Source organism: Chlorocebus sabaeus, chromosome 4, assembly GCF_047675955.1.
Source record: "Chlorocebus sabaeus isolate Y175 chromosome 4, mChlSab1.0.hap1, whole genome shotgun sequence".
Classification (NCBI taxonomy): Eukaryota; Metazoa; Chordata; class Mammalia; order Primates; family Cercopithecidae; genus Chlorocebus; species Chlorocebus sabaeus.
In genome coordinates, this window is record NC_132907.1 from 86,939,460 (window position 1) to 86,960,984 (window position 21,525).

At 41.4% G+C, this 21,525-nt stretch overlaps 1 protein-coding gene across 1 annotated transcript in view; it reads right to left on the reverse strand.

The window, feature by feature from the left end:
- Positions 1-21,525, reverse strand: part of ADCY2 (adenylate cyclase 2) — a 426,522-nt gene that overhangs the window by 299,625 nt on the left and 105,372 nt on the right. Inside the window, exon 3 of the mRNA XM_007961181.3 lies at positions 6,950-7,111. Coding sequence (XP_007959372.3) covers positions 6,950-7,111 — 162 coding nt within the window. The remainder of the gene's footprint in view (positions 1-6,949; positions 7,112-21,525) is intronic.

Genomic DNA, 21,525 nt, shown 5'->3' on the forward strand with positions numbered 1-21,525 from the left:
TCTCAGATTAGATCCTAAATGTAATTTAATTCCAGACTCCAATATACACTTCCTGAATTATACTTAAAAAGACTCAATTATGTAACAAATCCACATTGCTATTGATTACACACTTGGCATAGATGATTCGTTGTATTAGGTGCAATCTAAAATTTTTCAAATTGTATCAAAACTTAAATCTATTAGAGCATCCACAGTGTAAAAGAATCCTATACAATTTCTCTAACATATAAGTAATCCTGTTATAAAATCAATAAGCACCCCTTAGCTTTGCTTCTTTAATAAATATGGATTCTCACATAACTGGCTTGCTTAAGTAAATCTATATTCAAATTGCTCTCTCTCTCAAGGGAAAATAAAAGATACATGAAACGAAAATTCAGAACGTGCTATGAATACCAAGGAAATCAAAATATAAGAAAAGTGAGTTTCACATACAAAGTGCAATCATGATGTATAAATAGGAATATATGGAAATTCCTGGGGGTTGGCTCATTATTATGCCAACAGTGATACTAACCTACAAAAGTACAGCAAATGAAGAACAGGCACGATGTATATATACGACGAAATAAGCACTAAACAAGCACAAGCTTCATGCTGGACCGAGGCTCCTGACCTTTGGACCCACTGAGCCTGGCTGGAAGGCATGATCCCAGCCTCTGATATCCTCTGAGGGCCGCACCACTGCCACCACCCCTGGGGCCCAGGCAGGAGGCAGCCGCCACAGCTGAGGTGGGTGGAGAGGAGGGTTTCACGTCTTCTTTACCTAGTCTCAATTTCCCTTTGCCTTGATATGACGGTAAGCAAAAAAGACTCCTTGCTGCTATCATGGAACTTACAGTCAAATGCATGTTATCCTATGATATAAGTACAATTTTTATTTTCTAGTTAATCATGAATTACTAAGGGCTTTTGGTTTGTATGCTAAATGTATCATGTAGAAATGATATATTCTTCTTACATGGATAATATAAAACTGTTTTTCTTGAAGTTTTCTCATAATTAAATATTGTCTTCCCTCCATCACTAAGGGATTCCAGTATATCTTCATAATCCCAGACTCCAGAAAAATGTTTCTTTGAAATTCAGTTAAGATAACAAAGAGAAAACAATTATTTAAAAAATTTGCAGAAAACAGTATGAAATAAATCGGAGAGTGACTGAAAAATATCTCTTGCTCTTTCATTAATAATTGCTGTGTTCAAAATGTGTTACTTCTCTTTCTGGTCCTACCTTTTCTCCCTTCTTTTTCTCTTCTTTATTGATATATAATAGTTGTACATATTTTGGGGGTATATATGATATTTTGATACTTGTTTACAAGGTGTAATGATCAAATCAGGGTACTTAAGGTAGCCCTCACCTCAAACCTTTATCCTTCCTTTGTGTTGGGAACAATTCTTGTCTTCTAACTATTTTGAAATGTATAATGAATTGTTGTAAACTATAATTTCCCTACCATTTATCAAACACTAGAACTTATACTTCTCTCTACCTGCATTTTTGTACTTGTGAACCAATTTTACCACCTGCTTCCCTTCCCAGCCTTCTCTTTTCTTCTTGTCCTTCTCCTTCCTTCCAGAATGATTCAGGCCTAAAACCATCAGACAAGGACCTGTAAGGAAGCATCTGCACCAGCAGTGGATGTGGGAGGCCAAATTCATCCAAAGATGACAAAGTTGGGTGTGAGGTGCATCCAGAATGGGAAACCCAACCACAGGGGGACAGAACCTGAGCAGAGGAGGTGACACCTAGGTGCAGGGCAGCCCCACACGCATGGGTGTCAGAGCTGGGACAGGGGAGAGGACACCCAGGTGAGGGGCAGCCACACACGCATTGGGTATCAGAGCTGGGACAGGGGAGGGGACCCACACATGTGTGGGGTGTCAGAGCCCGGGCAAAGGAGGCAGACATGCTTGCAGGGGACAAGCTGGGTACAGGGATTGGAGCAGGAACCAAGGGAGGAGGCATCTGTACGTGAGGAGGGGATGGCAGTAGAAATAGGAGGCTGGTTACAGACACGAATTGGTCCGATAAAGGAAATCTATCATAAATCATGGAAGCTAGATATTTTTTACTGTTAGTCAAAGGAGCTACAGTTGAAAGGGCAAAAACTGGAGTGAAACCTGTGGTTGCTTGGAAATGGAAATGTCCTTGTGAAGTCCTATTAGTATACACACACACACACACATACACACACACATCTGTAATGTGGACGTAAATGCGTGTGGGCCTCACCTTGGTATAGTGACACCCAAGACCTAATGCCTAGATCATGTCTGTAAATGCTGTTTACTGAAGAAAAAAAAAAAAATTCAGGACTCCTGATTCTTTCATCAGAATCAGCACCCTAAAATCAGGGCTGATTTTAGGCCTGGGGCAGGAAGGAATAAGATCAGCCAGAAAGATCTTGTTCCACTAGAAAGCAAGAAAGGGCTCCAAGGATAGTGGGAATGTGTCAAGAGGACACCGAGGCCAGCTTGAAGAGGTGCCCACTGGACAAATCAGAGACAATGTAGGCATCAAAATAAATAGCGATGGTGGCCGGGTGCAGTGGCTCATCCCTGTAATCCTAGCACTTTGGGAGGCCAAGGCTGGCAGATTGCCTGAGCTTAGGAGTTCGAGACCAGCCTGGGCAACATGATGAAACCCCGCCTCCACTAAAATACAAAAAAGAAATTAGCCGGGCATGGCAGTGTGTGCCTGTAGTCCCAGCTACTCAGGAGACTGAGACAGGAGAATTGCCTGAACCTGGGCGGCGGAGGTCGCAGCAAGCCGAGATTACGCCACTGCACTCCAGCCTGGGCAACAGAGCGAGACTCCATCTCTAAATAAATAAATAATAAATAAATAAATAAAATAGTGATGCTAATGGCATATAATCAATTTAATAAAATAGGAAAATACAAGACTGTATAGATATTAATAAACAAATAAATTGAAACAAGACATATGTCTAGTTTCGAAGTGCCTTTCCACAAAATATGTCTTAATTATAAAGAGGAAAAGAGTAATTTCTACGTGAAAGAGTTGGATGGACAGAGCCATCATACAAGTGAACACCATAGATAAGGAGACAAAGAGAAGCCATACAGCCTTGATTGTGCTCCGGGAAGACACACCCACCATCGCTCTGTGATTCTTGCCAAAGATGCAGAACCGGAATCTATTCATGAGGAAGCATCGGACAAACTCAGGTTGAAAGACATATTACAAAATAACGGTCCTGCAGTCTTCAAAAGTGTTAGGATCATAGGGCCAAAGAACCATTAAATAATTGTTCCATCCTGTAGAAGATCAAGGAGACTGGAGAACACATTGCCATGTGTCATGCCATGCGTCTGAGCTAGGTCCTTTTGTGACGAAAGACGTTGTTGGGAAAGCTGAAGGAACTTAAATAGGGTCCATGCATCAGATGGCAGTGACTGAGCAATGTGAACTTCCCATCGTTGGCAGGTGTCTTGTGGTTATGTAGGAGAATGGTACTGTCGGAAATATACACTGAAGCATTTGGGGTGATGGGGCATCAGATTGGCAACTTACCTCTAAATGGCTTAGCAAAAAAAAAATAATTCTCTATACTCCATTTGCAACTTATTGGTAAGTCTGTTATTGTTTCAAAATAAAAGTTACAAAATATATTAGTGATTACACTTCAGGTTGAAAATGTGTTAAGGAATACCATCCATAATTTTCAGTTATTAATTAAATTTCCTTAATTAGGTGATATATCATAGTCTGAGAGTGCCTTCTACTTCAAGGCAAATACTGGTAAAAATGAATTTCCTGAGAACAGTGAACCCTATTATGCAGCAGGGAAGGAGAATATGGATTTGTCTTAAGTGAATATTTTGATTAAGAGATAAGTTCTACGTGCTATCAGTGGATTGCCAATGTTCAAAGAAATAAAATGAAACAAAAACTTCTTAATATGGATCTGTGCTAAACAAAATGCACTCCTCCTTTGACGGCTTAGAAGGCAGGGTGATACTGACTATCGTTTGTGGGCAACCTCTTTCTTCATATCAGGACAGTATCCTTTATTTTACAAATAGTGTTACCTTCAACAATTACACTGCAGCAGTGCAACCACCAAATTTGTAACATTCTAATTTATATATACCATGCATAAAAAGATTCAATAAAGTGTTTTTCTGGAACCTCAAAGCAGTGGTATTTTTAAGTTATATTTCCAGCAGTGGCCAAGGGTACTGAAAGCTCCTTTCTTCATTACTGCGATGTTTACCTACAAACCTCCCATTTCAAATCTGTTCGCATGTTCCACCTTTCCCAGCTCTTGGAATTACTGTGAAATTGTTTCTGAGAAAATGGGAAATGGACTTCATGTTATTCTGTTATTTTGGGTGTTGTTCCTTTATAAAATACTATGGAGTGAAGCATTTTTATTCTTTGTGCTATTCTAGAATTACCCCATCTCTGGCTGTTTGCTGATAAGATGTATTTTTCTTTGTCAGTTTTTGAAACTGAGTAAATAAAAATTTAAGATTCTATCTTTCCCACTTTTTTTTTTTAACCAATGCAGGAAAATAAAATTAAAAAAAAAAAAAAAAAAAACCCAGCTCAGTAAAGAATACAGTATTCAGTGACCTGCAATACATAAAGTTCTTCATGCAGCACTTCCTTTTCCCTTTTTTGTTTTAACCCTATTTGATGCTTACCGACAGGTATTAAAACTTCTGAAATATTTTTTGTCCTATTACATCTGCACCAGCAGACACTTCACTTATTCCTGAAGGAGCAGAAAGGATAAGTACAAAGTGTTCAAGGGATGTGTTCCAGGGTACCTCAAATGGTGAAAGTGCTGTGAGCCACGGCCTATTTGAGTGTCTGACTGCTCATATGAGAAGGGATTTCCCAGTTATTTTCAGCATGTAAAGTAGCTGAGCAAATTGTTTTCTCATTTCTACTGCAAAAATACGCCCACCACCCTGACCCATATGTGAACACCTAATGTTGAGCTTAACAGCTCAAATAAATGAGAAGATGGAAGAGTGGAATTTAGAGAAGAAAGGAGAAATGCCCCGCAGACATCCTCAGGAGAGGCTCTGAAGTGCAGAAACAGGAAGCGAAGGCTGGGGTAGAGATGATATACACAGGGGTGTTTCTTGCACTTCATCCCAGGCAAGGCTGGATTGTTCTTTTGAGCAGAAGGGTAGTTTCCAGGGGCTAGGGGTTGGGGGAAACGGGGAAAAGTTGGTTAACGGCTGCAGGCTTTCTGTGATACGATGAATAAGTGCTGGGGATGTAATGTACAGCGTGGGTGGTGATAGATGTGTTCATTAATATGAATGTGACAACCATTACACAATGCATACATCTAGCAAGTCATAATGTTGCACACCTTGAATACATACCACCTTTATTTGTCATTTAAATATTTTAAAATTGGCCAGGCGCGGTTGTTCACACCTGTAATCCCAGCACTCTGGGAGGCCAAGGTGGGCGGATCACGAGGTCAGGAGATTGAGACCATCCTGGCTAACACGGTGAAACCCCGTCTCTACTAAAAATACAAAAAATTAGCTGGGTGTGGTGGCGGCGCCTGTGGTCCCAGCTGCTGGGGAGGCTGAGGCAGGAGAATGGCATTAACCTGGGAGGCAGAGCTTTCAGTGAGCCGAGATCGCGCCACTGCACTCCAGCCTGGGAGACAGAGCGAGACACCGTCTCAAGGAAAAAAAAAAAAATTTAAATAAACATAAAACATCCACTTTCATTCTCTCATTGGATTGGTTACTGGCTGACCTCTGTCTGTGTCTCAGGTGGTGCAGGTTCCTAGCATGTGTCAAAGGCAATGCAGAGGGGAGCCATATGGCCTTCCTCCTCTTCCTGGGAGTGGGCACTTCTTAGTCATATCCAAATGAGCCGGGGTGAAACGCTAGCCCACTGTGTAAAATTAGAGGCCACTGCCTCTACAGTCAGTGTGGACAAAGGATGCTTAATGAATGCAGGTTTTCCTGGCTACTCTTAATGAATGCGATGTTATAAGCAGTAGCAGATGAGCACTGAAAAAAGGGATCCCCAGAAAGCTTTCCAAATGAGAGAGACTACTATAGACCCAAGAGTACGCCTTCACTTCCACCTCAAGTTTCCAAATGAAATAGCACATCAAGTGAACGAAAAACTGCTTTCTCAGACCCAGCAGGGCTTAGGTGACCTATGCCTAAAGTTCCTTTAGAATGGCACAGTGCTGTCACAACTGCGATTTTCTCAGTCCCACTGCATTTTATGCCATGGCTGCATTTGTTGCAATTGATCCCCACAGAGCAAATTAAACGTGCTTTTAATAGGTAAAACAGAGAACATTAGGAATAGCTCCAAATCACCCTCATGTTTGTAGGTGTACATCATGAGAAATCAGACAGCTTTTAAAATGCTTTTAACTAAATAGAATGGCTTCATTGAAATGCTATTTATTAGTAAGGCAAAATTTATTGTTGTAGCATGTTAAAGAATTACTATATCTTTTAATGCTCATAGACCTGATAGAAAATGTTAAAATGAAGAAAATTTTTACCTTTGTAAAGACGGTTTTGAATGTCAAGGTAGAGCGAAGGTGGGAACAAACTATGAAATTAATCGTATAAGTTACTTCACTATAAAAATGAGTGCTGAATTATAACATATAAGAACACCTTTTGATCATCAAAATTATACCACCATTCAGCAATCGCAAAACAGATTTGTCACATCCAAGTTTCCTGCTACCATTACTTTTGCGGTTGCTAATTGCTAAGTGACTGTGGATCCCACCAATGGCAGTAGAGTGTGGCTGGCTCCTCAGCGTTGTAGCGGGTCAGCCTCAAGGGGCAGAAAGAGAACAGCTGCAGGTACCACACTACACACACCCTGAATGGGCCAGCAGCACCTGCCTCAACCCCTGGTGGGATGTGGAAAGTTATTCTCTGAGGATGTGAGGTGCACCTACCTGCCAGACCAGGTGCTCCTTGCCTCCCGGCGTTGCAGACAGGCAGACGCTAAGCACGATGGTGTGGGAGGAGGAGGTGAGCACACTGGCAATGATGGCGTCTCGCATGTTGAAGGGCAGCATGGTGTACACCACGAAGATGATGAAGAGGAAGAACGATACCTATGGACAGAGAAGAAGAACGATGAGAGTCACAAATATTCTGGTTTCTAAGAGCCTTCTGTTTCCATCCCATTAAAGGCTGCCTAGAACAGCATGAGACATGCTCATTTAAGAAATAATCTATGGACAAAATAGGGCAGTCGATGCAAATAAGTTAACTGGATTACAACAACAGACTAATCGTTGTGATGGAGAAAAGTTTGTTTTCAAAATTTTGGGACTTCACTTTGGTATCCAAACCACTCCATGAGTATGGATGCAAAGCTGGTCCTAAACTATCAGGGTTCTGTATCTTTGCTTTAGAACACGCACTGAGGATTCTTGAAGTGATCTACCAAACTGCAAAGGGAGACCCATGGAGGAGGGACAGACATCATCAGGGACGGGCAGGGACAGGGGAGACCCATGGAGGAGGAAGAGGTGTCATCGAGGGGAGTTAGTAAAAGCAGATGCTGAGAGCACAGGTATGTAACAAACAAAACAAAACAGTCTGCAGATGGCTCAGCTGCCGTGGAACTCAGCGTGGCAATTCCTCAAGAAGTTAAACATACACAGTGGTTCTACTCCTGTGTACATTTCCAAAAGAATTGAAAACAGGTACTGAAACAGATACATGTACACCCATTTCATAACAGCATTTTCCTAGCAACCTCAAGGTGGAAACACAAATGTTCATCACAGGATGAATAAACAACATGTGGTATATCCATACAACAGAAAATTATTCAGCCTTAACATGGAGTAAGGTGACAATTCATGCTACCATACAGAGAAACCTCGAAAACATGGTAAGTGAACAAAATCTGGGCAAAAGACCTCATGGTGTATGATTTCATTTACATCAAATATCCAGAATAACTAAACCCATAGGGATGGAAAGCAGATTGGGGGTTGCCAGTAGTTGGGGGAAGGGGACTGGGTGGGGAATGGAGAGTAGCTGCTGACTAGGTACACAGTTTCCTTCAGGGATGCTGAAAAATTCTCTAAAACTAGATTAGGTATTGGTTGCACAACGTTGGGAATGCCACCTTAAATTGGGTAATTTATGTTGTGTGAATTTCAGCTCAATCAAAACAATCAACATGAAACCTCTCAAAGAAATGTTTGGCATGAAAAAGAAAATGGTTTAGTAGGTAACAAAAAAAAAAGATCACTTTTATCATAAAAAGAGCAGAGACAGAACAACATCAAAAAGGATGAAAGGTGAACAATCCAGTCTGAAGGGACTGAGGTCAGGAAAATAGGGAACGGGACATGTGGCCAGCTTCCCACGCGTCTCTTGACTCCAGGCAGAAGGGAAGCTAAGGAAAGTGTGCCCCATTTTCACAGTGTGACCTGTGTCACCTGAAGGGGACGCTCAGGCGCTGCACAGCTGGAAGGATGTGGTGCAATCACGCCAGCGCTTCTGGTACCAAGTCTGGACGTGAGCTCCTGAGAAGAATGTGGGCAATGAGCCGGGCTCCCGACGGAGTTAAAGGGGGAAGCCTGGGAGAACACTAGGCTTCTTCCCTCCTGGGAATCTGCACCACGTATTACCACCTGAAAAGAAGCATCTGTCACCACTTCACTATTCCAGGGTGGTGTCTGATCAGCTGTATTTGTGTAATTGTCATACACAAAAGAGCACAGGAAAGATTAAGGAAACATAGCCTAAAAATAAACGTGGGTCCTCAAAAGGCCCTCTTCGATTTGGCACTCCACGCTTTTTGGAACAGGCTTGCTGAATGAATGCTTCTTAAGGCACTTCGACCTGAAGAAGCATTCATTCTGCAAGCCTGTGTGAAGCTCCTGTGAATGCAGCCAGGTTCTGAAGGTGGAGGGCGCAGGACAGAGCCCCGGCTCTCAGGGGCCTCAGGGTCCAGCAGATGAGGCAGTCATGCACGTAGCTGTCATCTACTAGTCTGTGTCCTGAGAGAAGGGCACCTGCTCTCACTGTGAGGAGACGACCGGGTGGACGCTGAAGCACCTTCTCTAATTCTTGTGAGTCCAGCCATCTCGGGACGACAGCCAGGAGAAACCCACTGTGAGTGGGAAAAATGACCCGGAATCCTCATCAGGAAGCCCGGATTGGGCATGGACCATCTGCTTCATGCCCCCGTCTCCTCCCATTCAATCTATATTTAAAAGGGCCCTCAGGCCAAAAATTGTGGGGGAACACATTGCCATAGCAATATTTTTTTTCTGGTAAATATTTTTTCTTTCACCTCTTTAAAAATAAAGGCTCTGAAGGTTTTTTCAGTAAAGCATTATTATTTAGCATCATATGCATTCCACTTGTTCCATTCCATATTTGGGAAGTGAAACCAAGGCAAAAACTATTGTCTTAGACCGTTTATGTATAAAAATGCAAAGTTTGGCTAGGAGGACATATCAGGCATGCCTTTGGAGGGACTTGTAGTAAGGGATGCTTTATCTACACAGACAGGCTGGGGCACCTCCCTCACTTCATCTTCCCAAGGAAGGAATATGCATGAATTCTAGCCCCAAAATTATCTTCCAAAACCACTGATAGCTAGCAGCAGCACTCACTGGGAGTTTGCTGTGCAGATCCCTTCCCAGGTCTCCAGCAAGTCTGACTGAGAACCACTGAGCTATCAGAAAAGCTTCTTTAGGAATGGGAAAATCAACGGTTGTGTACTTATAGCTTATTGAGCAAATGAAATTTATTTCGGAATCTCTGTATTGCCCTCCCAGTTTACAGAAAGTATGTTCGATTAAGATACTGTTTTTTCTACACATAACATTTATGTAAAATCTTATATCCCATAACGGGTATTACATGAATAGTTTCAGGTACCAGAGTTGACAATTACAAAAGAGAACCTCTCTTTTATGATTACATATTTGCTTCTATACAAAAACCTTTAGCATTTCTTTAAAATTATCACTTTCGAGTAGCTTAATTTCGGATAACTTTAAAATTCTAATACCATCTCCATTAAAATATACTTCTGCAAATATTTCGAGCCTTGAAATGGAACTCTGTGGAAGACTTATCCACGATAACCAAATGGAAAACAGATCTTCAGTTTTCTGAACACAGGAGCCCCTGTTAAGTATTCTTCATGAGATGGCAAAATTAATTTTCAAAGGTCAATTGTGCAAATTGCATTAAATCAAATTAGAGGTTTTAGTGGTAGTATTTCGGGAGTTTGGCTAGTGGTGCTTGGGGAGTGTGCGGCAGGTGGAACAGTGAGGAAGAAAGTCAACTACAGCTTCGAGTCCCACAGGGAGAATGTTCTTCACTCCTTATTAATCCCAAAGAGTTCTCATTTTTTTAAAGCCTGCTTTCCAATGCAACTTCAAACAGGGCCATATGTAAAACTAAAATGGATTTGGCACATGTAAAGAATGTGTGGGTAAAAAGCTCCAGAAAGTCGAATGCTACCTCTTGGGTTTCCATGTTACCATGGGGACATCTCCCATGGCTGAGATTCCCCTTAGATGTAGCTCTGTCCAGAGGGTAAAGAGGGCAGAGCCAGGGATCTCATTCCTGTGATCGTGCACAGAAACCCCAAGTTTGCACAATAGCTGAGGCGTCCGCACTCATTCCAATAAAACAGTTTCAAGTGTGTCTCTTAACTCCAGCTCCACACTTGCCTTTTGCAAGACATGCCTATCTTCCTACATATCTTCTACTTGCGTCTCAAGCTTCACAAATTTCAAATCAACCAAGAGCTTCTTTATGTTTTTAAACCTGTTTGTCTTGCAGGATAACTCAAGTCTGCCCATGATGGCTCTGTCTCCAATAACCCAGGTGCAAATCCTTGAAAGTCACCTTTGAAAATTCTCTCCTCACACCCACACTCAAAAACACGGTCTTCTCATTTTAGGATTCCAGACCAGTGGGTTGTCTCTGTCTGTCTGCTTCTCTCCATCCTGAACTCACTGAGCTGGTTCCTGGCATTTCTGTTTGTTAGGAAATACGATTTTATACTCTTTCCCTCTATGCCCTGCTGCCAAAACAAGGGAAGCAGAGTGTGTACCCTTCTCCTTCGTGTCCACTCCATGCCTTTCTCCAAGCCTTGGGTAACCATCAGGACTCTTTACAAAAAACCATTGCTTTCTTCTTTCTGGCCATGTAATGTAATTGCATTTCACTGTTGTCATTTCAGTTAGGTGAGAGGCGAGTGGAAACTTTAAAAGCTCATGCACTGTTAGCCATGTCCTCCTCCCTCCCTGGCAACCATGGAAACACAGAGTTGAGGCTTCTCCCAGTCTAGGTCCCCACGTGAGCAGTGCAGTCTCTCAGCTGACCCACACAAACCTGTGTTCACGCGAGTGGTTGACAAACCTTTGTGATGTTAAGCCCCAAATTCCTAAGCACAGTTCAGCTGGTCCTGACTGATACCAAGCTTATAGAAACACACATGCACGCTCGTGGGGTGTCTTACTGATGTCATATTTATAATAATTGGGTGCTTTTATATATAATACCCTGCAATTTGCATTTTGTTCAACTAACTATATATCACAGGCCTCTTTCCAGGTCTATAATCACAAATATATTATCTACTTTTTACTAGCTGCAAAATGTTCCATGGCAATGGGTACATCATCTTTGACTCTAGTGTTTCCCCACTGATGCTCTCTCTCCTGGCAGGATGTGTGCCCTTGTCTAACTGCTGCAGTAATGCTCCTTCAGTTCTTCCTTGCTCCAACACCATTCTTTCTCTAATCCAGATAGCATTCTACTGCCAGATTCATGATTCTGAACGCACAGGTCTCATGTGTTTCTTCCTTGGATGAAAACCTCCTGTAGCTTGCCTCATACCACCTGCGCGAAATGGAAAATCCTCCCCTGCCTCCACCCACACCCTCTAGTCCTCTTCATTCTCTTTACTTATTCAGAGCATTTACAGTCCCCATTTATTTGTTAATTTTCTCCCCTCACGTGGGTAAGCATAGTGACAAAACCAGGAAGTTGATTCACTCATAGCCAAGACCCCAATGCCCAGGACAGTACCTTACATATGGCAGATGCTTCACGAATATTTGCTGTCTGCAGGAAAGACTATTATGCATCCTAATATGAACCAAGCCATAACCACCTCATTAGCATCTACTCACCAAATGCTTCTCTAAAAACATTCCAACATTCTCTTTGTTCCAACTGGACTCGCCATTAGCTATAGACATGTTAATTTTCAAATTACCATTTCTCTATTTAGTAGATCAATTACACTGAATCACTCAACTGGACAGACATTCGTCAGATGCCTGTGGCAGGCAACAGCAGATACTGGGTTGAATCAGGAGCAGCCTCAGTTTGGGCAGCCCCTGTTCTCAGCCTAGAGAAGCTGGCCCCTTGCAAATCCCCCACTCAACTCTCTTGACTCAGCACATCTGCTCCTGCCTATCCCAAAACACAAGATCTTCCAAAGAAGGCCAATTTTGAAGAGTTTGATACAACGAAAACTCACTCAGCAAGGAGAACATGAACACTGTCACCACTTTTTCATGAAGAAAGCTCTTTTGTGGAACCAAGTTCAAGCTCATCTTCTTTCTGGAGGGTGGGCATAACCCCCTCGGTGAGTGTGCAGTAAGAGCTCCTTGTGCTAATGAGATTCTGAGCTGGATTTTTTAAGAGGCAGTATCATAGTTGTGCAGTCAAACAACGGTGGAGTGGAAGGGACCATTTAATCCATCTCTTCCAAGGCACGCTGCAGAAAGCATAGGACTTGGAAGATGAGCTGCTCCAATGATTTCATGGCTTCTTCAGATCATGTGTCAAGTGCATTAGCTTCTTGAGGCTGCTGCAACAAATTACCACAAAGTGGGTGGCTTTAAACAACAAAAAAATGTTCTGTCACAGTTGGGAGGCTAAAAATTTTAAATCAAGGTGTCAGCAGGGTTGGTTCCCCGGAGGCTCTAAGGAAGAATCTATTGCAGATTCTGGTGGCTCCCAGCAATCCTGAACAACCTCTGATCACTCTGCTGCCATCTTACCTGGCCTTGCTCCCATGTGTCTGTGCCTCTGCACAGCGTTCTCTTCTCCCTGTATCTCTGTCCAAATTTCCCTCTTGCTATAAAGACCCCAGTCATTGAATTTGGGACTGACCCTAAATCCATTATGACTTCATCTTAACCTGATGACATCTGCAAAGACTCTATTTTCAAATAAGGTCACATTCACAAGTACTGCAGGCTAGGACTTCAATATCTCTTTCTTGGAGAACATAATCCAAACCGTAACATCAGGTTTATGCTGTAATCAAACCAGGGTTTAGTTCTCAAGGATTTTCTGCCCACTTCACATCCCATGTTCCATTCCTGAGTCAGACATGAAAGGCAAGTGTCTATAATATCAAGGCTACTTACAATTTATAAATCCAAACTAATTTGATAAAAATATTCTATTTTTACTTTTTGGACATAAAATTACTATGAAAATAGAGAAGAGTTGAGGTACAGCTTAAGCAAAGGTAGACCAGGCTCATGGATAGGTCCTAACTTGATTCTACACACATCAGGTCTATCAGGGTTCCACTCTGTCTCAGGCCTCTGCTTTAAGGCCCATGGACTTTCACAGTATGGCTCAGTCTTTCTTTCAGAGTGCAATGACAGGCCAAAATATTCCCAAACATGCCAATCAGAGATTAAAAGATGAAGTTTCTGGTTTTCTCTTTCAAGTGGCTCTCAACTCTAATATACAAATGGAGTGTTGCCATTTGTTGCATTCTCCCCTGGAATGTATAAACAAACAGAATCATCAGCAAGCTAATCAAGATTAGCTACGGGAAGAAAGCACAGTAGTTCTGTGGAGAACACACCATCACAGAAATATTTCCTATTTTTGTTAGGTTAGTAAATTAAAGGAAATAACATCTCAGTGAACATACTGTATTTTATAACCAAAGGCAGAGCAATTAAAATCATTTTTCTCTCCAAAAAAATCTAAGAAATTAGAAATACCATAGTATTTACAGTAGTAACTTAGTTTTCAAAGACACAGATTTTACCAAAAACCATAGGAATTATACCTTCCAACAATAGTACCGGGGTATAGTTCTTAAACATTGTATCTCACTGTTATTGCAGAATACAACCAGAAATGCCAAAATTTAGTAAATATTGTCTGAGGAAATTTAGAATTTTTAAATACATTAATCTAATTGAGCATTCTTAATGGTAAGTTACATCAGGCCTCTGAGCCCAAGCCAAGCCATCACATCCCTTGTGACTTGCACATACACACCCAGATGGCCTGAAGTAACTGAAGAATCACAAAAGAAGTAAAAATGCCCTGCCCCGCCTTAACTGATGACATACCACAAAAGAAGTGAAAATGGCCGGTCCTTGCCCTAAGTGATGACATTACCTTGTGAAAGTCCTTTTCCTGGCTCATCCTGGCTCAAAAAGCTCCCCCACTGAGCACCTTGTGACCCCCACTCCTGCCCGCCAGAGAACAACCCCCCTTTGACTATAATTTTCCTTTACCTACCCAAATCCTATAAAACAGCCCCATCCTCATCTCCCTTCGCTGACTCTCTTTTCAGACTCAGCCCGCCTGCACCCAGGTGATTAAAAAGCTTTATTACTCACACACAGCCTGTTTGGTGGTCTCTTCACACGGACGCACATGACAAATTCTAAGTTCAAAGTAATGTTTTCTCATTGGATGTCATCTGTATCTCAAAGAATTGATGACTTTGAGAATATTGATGACTTTGATACCATTTACTAATTGGGAACATTGTTTAAATTTTCTGGAAACATAACTAGAAAGCTGTATAGTAGAAATGCACTTTAACATTTTCCATAACCAAATCTGTAAAACAATAAATATGTTTTCACCTAGATGATTATTTTCTTATCTTGTTCCTTGATAATACTTCACACAAGGATTACTCTGAGTCACTAATATATTTTTTATACAAATATCACAAACTGTGTAAACGCATCTTCTGTTTAATTGGGGGAACCTCATTCATCCCAATGTCTTATGCTAAACTGTCCACTGGCTCAGTTCTAAGGTCTAACTCCTAAATCCCACATTCATATACTATAGTGGATTACACAGACCTAATGACCAAATTGTTGTTAATATTATTTACAGAAAGACATGACATAGAGACTAAATTATCAAAACAGACCTGGAGTATGTGGATGCAGTTTTCACAAAGGATCTTTTATGCCCCAACTACAATGAATCTCTGTCCTTCGTGTACTCTCTCCCATCTCATTTAATGAAACCGCTAGTCCCCAAACCTAGGAAGTGTTCTCAATAGTTTTCTCTTCCTCATTCTTTCCATCCCTACAAAAACATCTAGAGCCCATCTACTCCCGCCTGCCTGTGGTTACAACATCATCCAAATCACATGATCATCCCTGGATTCCTGCAACAGCATCCAAATAGCCTTTCTTACACCAGTGTCCCCTAGAATGAATTTTACGCACAGAAGTCAAAGCTATATTTTAAAAAGTTAAATCTGATAACAGTAATCCTCCTCTGTTTATAGCCCTCTGATGGTTTTCTTTTCTTTTCTTTTCTTTTTGGATGGAGTCATGCTCTGTCGCCCAGGCTGGAGTGCAGTGACGTGATCTCGGTTCACTGCAACCTCTATCTTCCAGGTTCAAACAATTTTCCTGCCTTAGCTTACCAAATAGCTGGGATTACAGGTGTGCACCACCACGCCCAGCTAATGTTTGTATGTTTAGTAGAGACGGGGTCTCACCAGACTAGTCTTGAACTCCTGGCCTCAAGTAATCCACCCACCTCAGCCTCCCAAAGTGCTGGGATTACAGGTGTGAGCCACAGCGCCTGGCCCCTCCAATGATTTTCTGTAACACTTAGAATAAATTTAAAGTCCTTATAATGCCAATAAGGGTCTCTCATGATCTAGTCCTGGTGCTATCTCCAGTCTCGCATCCTATCAACTCCCATCACCGCCATGTTCATACTCCCTCCACACCAGCCCTCCTGCTGGTCCCTGAGGAACCGCAAGGCCTTTGCAATGGTTGTTTTTCTTCCCCAAAGTCCTTCCCCAAATCTTTCCTTGGCTGGCTGTTTCCTGTCATTCAAGCCTTACCACTCAATTGTCACCTCCCCAGAGAGAATCCCCCGATCTCCCTATCTAAAAAAACCTTTCGTTTTCTTTCTTGCTAATCACACTACATTTTTTTTTTTTTTTTTTTTTTGAGACAGAGTCTTACTCTGTCGCCCAGGCTGGAGTGCAGTGGTGCGATCACAGCCCACTGCAGCCTCTGCCTCCCGGGTTAAAACAATTCTCCTGCCTCAGCCTCCTGAGTAGCTGGGACTACAGGTGCATGCCACCACACCTAGCTAATTTTTTTGTATTTTTAGTAGAGATGGGGTTTCAGCATGTTAGCCAGGATGGTCTCAATCTCCTGACCTTGTGATCTGCCCGTCTCGGCCTCCCAAAATGCAGGGATTACAGGTGTGAGCCACCACACCCGGCCCCTACATTCTTTATATCATTATTGCAATTAGAATGTTTATTTCTACATCTTTAATTTCTTTATATTTTTGAAATTTTGTATCTTCTGTCTTCCCCCATACATATGCAGGCTCTATGGGACAAGGACACTGTTGGGATGCATCCCTGCATCTGCAAATTCTACACAGCACCTAAAAAACCTCAACGCAGATTTGCTGAAAGAAGGAAGGAAACACCTCAGGTGTAGTAATACTTGAAAGTTATGAGCAGGGAAGCCCCAAGGAGACTGACTGAGCAGAGGCAGGTTCTCAGTGACATGGAAGTCCAGGGCACGTGTCGGGTGCTGCACACATGTGTTAATTCCCTAGTGCCTCAGGCAGCACCTCGATGGCAGTCATTTTATCCCTGCTCATCTTAACCTCTCTTCAGTAACAGAGTATCATAACTCTTCATTTCATATTCTTCACTAAAAGATCCACGCACACTATAAGTAAGTAAAACCACCTTAGAAGAAGTAATGAAAATTAAATCAACTCCTCTGCATCCACCGTATGTTCTGTACGTGTGTTAACCTAGGTGTCATGACTTTTACCTGGAGAGATGCACTGTCTGCCCTTTTCTCCCAGTTCATTGAGAGAGTGGGAGGTACCAGAATCCTCAACATTTCCCATGATTTCCTGGAACAACAATGACCCTGCATCCTATTTGATTTTGTGGAGCTCAAGATCTTTGTTAACACCAAGTATGGTGCTTGGGCCCAAGCCTAGTCATGCCTGGGAGCTTGTTAGGAATACACTCTCTTGGATCCCACCCTAAATTGACTGAATTAGACTCTATGGTAACCCTGCTTCCCAGGTGCTGTGCCTGTGACCCACACCGCTCCAAAGGGTTGTCAGCAAGTCCCGTGATCAGAGTTACTCTTGCTATAGTGATAGCCACTGCAGGGGAGTTTCCAATATTCCAACCAGATACATAGGACAAGGATCATGCATTCAGCTCTGCCCTGCAGTTCTACTCAAGGTCTGGTGCTAAATAAATGTTGACTAAATCAATGAATCAGTGAACCAGGAAGAATGATTATGCATCTTTTAACTTGGTTATTCGTTTCTATTTCTTGACACCTCCAAACCAAGCTGATTTTAAAATAAAAACCATTGAAAAAATATATATTTCCTTTAAATTTCATTTCTACTTAATAAGAAAAAGGACCACACCAACAATTACAGAGGACATGAGACTCTGGCCTTTTTCAGACCTTCTCTGTGTTATCATTACCCCATTCTGCTGCTTCTGTTTTACTGATGGAGAGCTCTTGTTGCAGAAAAGGTAACCAAACTGTCCGTTTGCGTCACCAAATAATAACTCTTACTCAATACCTGACCATTTTAAGTAGAATGCCATCTTTCTCACTGTGAAAAGCATAATTGGAAATTCTTGGAAATTCACTTTAAAATACTATTTAATAAAATCTTTTATAATCATAATTCAAGATAAAAGCTCAGGAACATGTTGATGACTAGATTGTAAAAAAGATTCTATCTTTCCCATACAGTTAGCTTAGGCTTAGAATATCAACTCTATAGAATGTGAAAATATTTCTTTAAATGTTATATTATTAAGCGAAAGAATACATATTATGTTCTTTGAAGGAAAGCCAGGGCTTCAAAAGAGTAATGATCAAATCATGAATCACTGGGTAGCTTTCATTCTTCTTCTGAAAATGTTATTCAGAGTTAGAGAGATTGATGATGGAATCAGAGGTAAAACAATAACTTTCACTGTGCTTTTTTAAATTTAAAATAGGTAGGAGGTATGTCATACATTTTTAAAAGCTTGAGAAAAAGAATAGTAGGATATAATATTTAAAAAAATCAGTGTCCAGAGGGAATGCAGACAGCTGACTGTCTTCTCCAGCTCTCCATCTGTTCTGAACCCTCAGTCTCTACGTTGGGCAGAAGGACGGTGGCTGTGGATTCCGGCCCCATTTCTCCTCCTCTTCTCCTAATCCTGATTCCTTCTTTTGCTGTGAATATCCATGTACCATATATGTCATCTTCCCTCTCCATTCACCATGCATGCATTCATTTATTCACCAGTACCGATTTTAACTCTACAATATACAGGCATTTTCTTTGCTATTATTGATAACACAAGGACCCCGCTCTTAAGATCTCTGAAGTTTCCCAGAGTGAAGCCCTATCTCCAAGCTTGTCCATTTATTTTCTGTACCTTCTTTTTTTCCCCTCACACAAACATTACAACTTCAGGATCTCTCTGAAAGCCTAATTTGTTTAGTTAAAGTCTGCAAACTTTCTGCCAATAATTAACAAACAACTGTCTTATGACTGAATGTGGGCTCTCATCTCCGTCTTCAGAGTTAAAGCAAACTCTGTTCCTTGGGCCTGGAATAATAGTGCACTGTTCCCACATAGTACTCCTGTGTCCCCCAGTACCTATTCAGATTGTGAAAGACTTCTTTTGGAGGGGGTTCTCTTGGCCAACATCAGGATGAAAACACAACGGTCCCTTCTTGCATTGTCCTCAGTTTCCTAATGTAGAAGATGTGGTGGAATGCCTGATCAGCCCACAGTTCTTCCTCCTTCCTCACCTGGCCATGGAACCCGGCAGGTGGAGTGTGCTCCTCACCCACCTGAGCGTGGACCTGGCTGTGTGACTCACATTGAGTAACAGAATATGGGAGGCAGTGATACCTTGCCAGTTCAGAACTGAGGCTTTCAGAGGCCTCAATCCATATTTTTGCCAACCCTCATGGAGCTCTGACTTTCCACAATGAGGCAGTTGTGGTCCAGAAAGTTGCATCTCTTCAACTGAGTCCTGGGTTAAAGACACATGGAGCAGATCTGGACCCAAACCAAATTCCGGAGTTCATCCTTCCTGCTGAGCTTGTGGAGAAGGCGAAAAGAGATCAGACAAACTCAGACGACCTGAAGACTAGTGAGTGTGAAATATGAAATAAATTATATTGCTATAGCCACTGAGATTTGCGGCTTGTTATTCAGCATTATTTATCAGAGCAGAAGCCTAACTAATACAACAACTTTTGTCAGAAGTAAGGTGCTACTGTAACAGAAACCTGAAAATTGGTAATTATGCCAGTGACTGGCAAAAAAAGGACTCAGGCAAAATGTTAATCCATTGGAGAAATAATTGGTAAACACAGCTTCTAAGATAGCCATTTACCAATAACGCCCAGGCATCCCAAGCTCTTTGAATTGTACGATAAAGTCTTTAGAAACATCAGAAGAACTGAAAAAAGTGAAATATTACACAAATATCTCTCAGTACATAGAAAAAAAATGTGTCTACCTGAAAATATTTTATAAGCAGGCTTTACTGGCAGGTTTTTTTTTTTTTTTTTTTAATTTTACAACTGGGAAAAACAAGGTACTGAGGGGTTAGGTAGTCGCCCAAAGTCATAAGGCAACATAGAAAGAGACCATGATCTGCTGAAGTCAAGCATTATTCCTACATAATCCCTGAAGGTTAATGGAATACCATGAGGTAAGCTCACTCAGTACACGGGGTATTCACGTCGTTCAAAATACAAACAACCTTGAGAATCTCTCTGCCCTAACAAAAACACCTCATTCCAACACCAGGAGGTCCTTTTCCTTAAAAATTACCTTTCTCATCAAATGCAAAGAAAGAAAGTTTATTTGGAAGCAACCAGGTAAGGTAATGTTTATCAGAAAGTGCCTCCTTCTTATTTTTTCTAGTTACATAATTAGGAGAAAATAATGTACCTTTTGATGATTTTTTAATCATTTATTTCAGAAGGTAGTAAATAACTTTCTACCCTAAGTTTTTACAAAAGTGGCTCTGTTACCACGTTCATCTCTCCCTGGCTCCCTTTCGATGTGCACCAGCAGAACACAAGCCCTCCCACATGTGAAGAAATCCCCACGCCTCTAACTTGGCATGCAGACATCAGTCAAGAACATGGCAGGCAGATCAGGAGGTCAGGAGATCGAGACCATCCTGGCTAACACAGTGAAACCCCGCCTCTACTAAAAAAAAAAAAAAAAAAAAAAAAGATACAAAAATTAACCAGGCGTGGTGGCGGGCGCCTGTAGTCCCAGCTACTCGGGTGGCTGAGGCAGGAGAATGGCGTGAACCCGGGAGGCGGAGCTTGCAGTGAGCCAAGATTGCGCCAGTGCACTCCAGCCTGGGCAACAGAGCGAGACTCCGTCTCAAAAAAAAAAAAAAAAAAAAAAGAACAACGCATCACATATTTACCCCTTTCTATCGCAATTATTCCAACTTCACTTTCATTAGTATTCAGATTCAAATTATACAATACACTGCCAATAAATCAAGGATTTATTCTGAGCCCACGTGTTCAAAGAGAAAGTTACAGCACTTAGGTAGCTAGTATTACAAAACAATACACTTGGACTTAGGATTTACTTAAATAGCAATACATTGATGATTCCATCAAAACAATTAATCAATCAAATATCACAGTGCCCTGGTTTTTCTTAAACCATTTTTTTTTTCTTGGGGAATGGTAACCATGGCCTTCATTATTATTTATTTTTCTTTTCCTGTTCAAATGCCAGCTGTTTCATCCTACTGTTAAAGACTGGAGATAAGGGAATGCTGCATGTTTGTCCAGTATATAATAACATAAGTGTTGTATGTATGAGGGTTTTTAACTTTTAAATCACTGGCCTATATATAAAAACATCTAAAAATAGTCTGCATATTTTATATGCAAAAACTAGTTATACATTTTTGAAGGTATATGATCTTTCTTTAACTTCATTTTTGGCATTCTTCCAACTGTTTACACACTTTGTTGAGTGTTTGGCACCATGCTAGGCTGAATCTATGGCTAACAGACTATGCCATTGGCAAATACTACCTTATTTCTCTTCATGTAAAGGAAAATAGTGATGCGTGAAACAATTTGGAAAATAAGTGATCACGCCCTCAATAACAGGTAGGCTTTGTAGAAGAAATGGTGTCCTGGTAAATTGCTTTGAATTATAC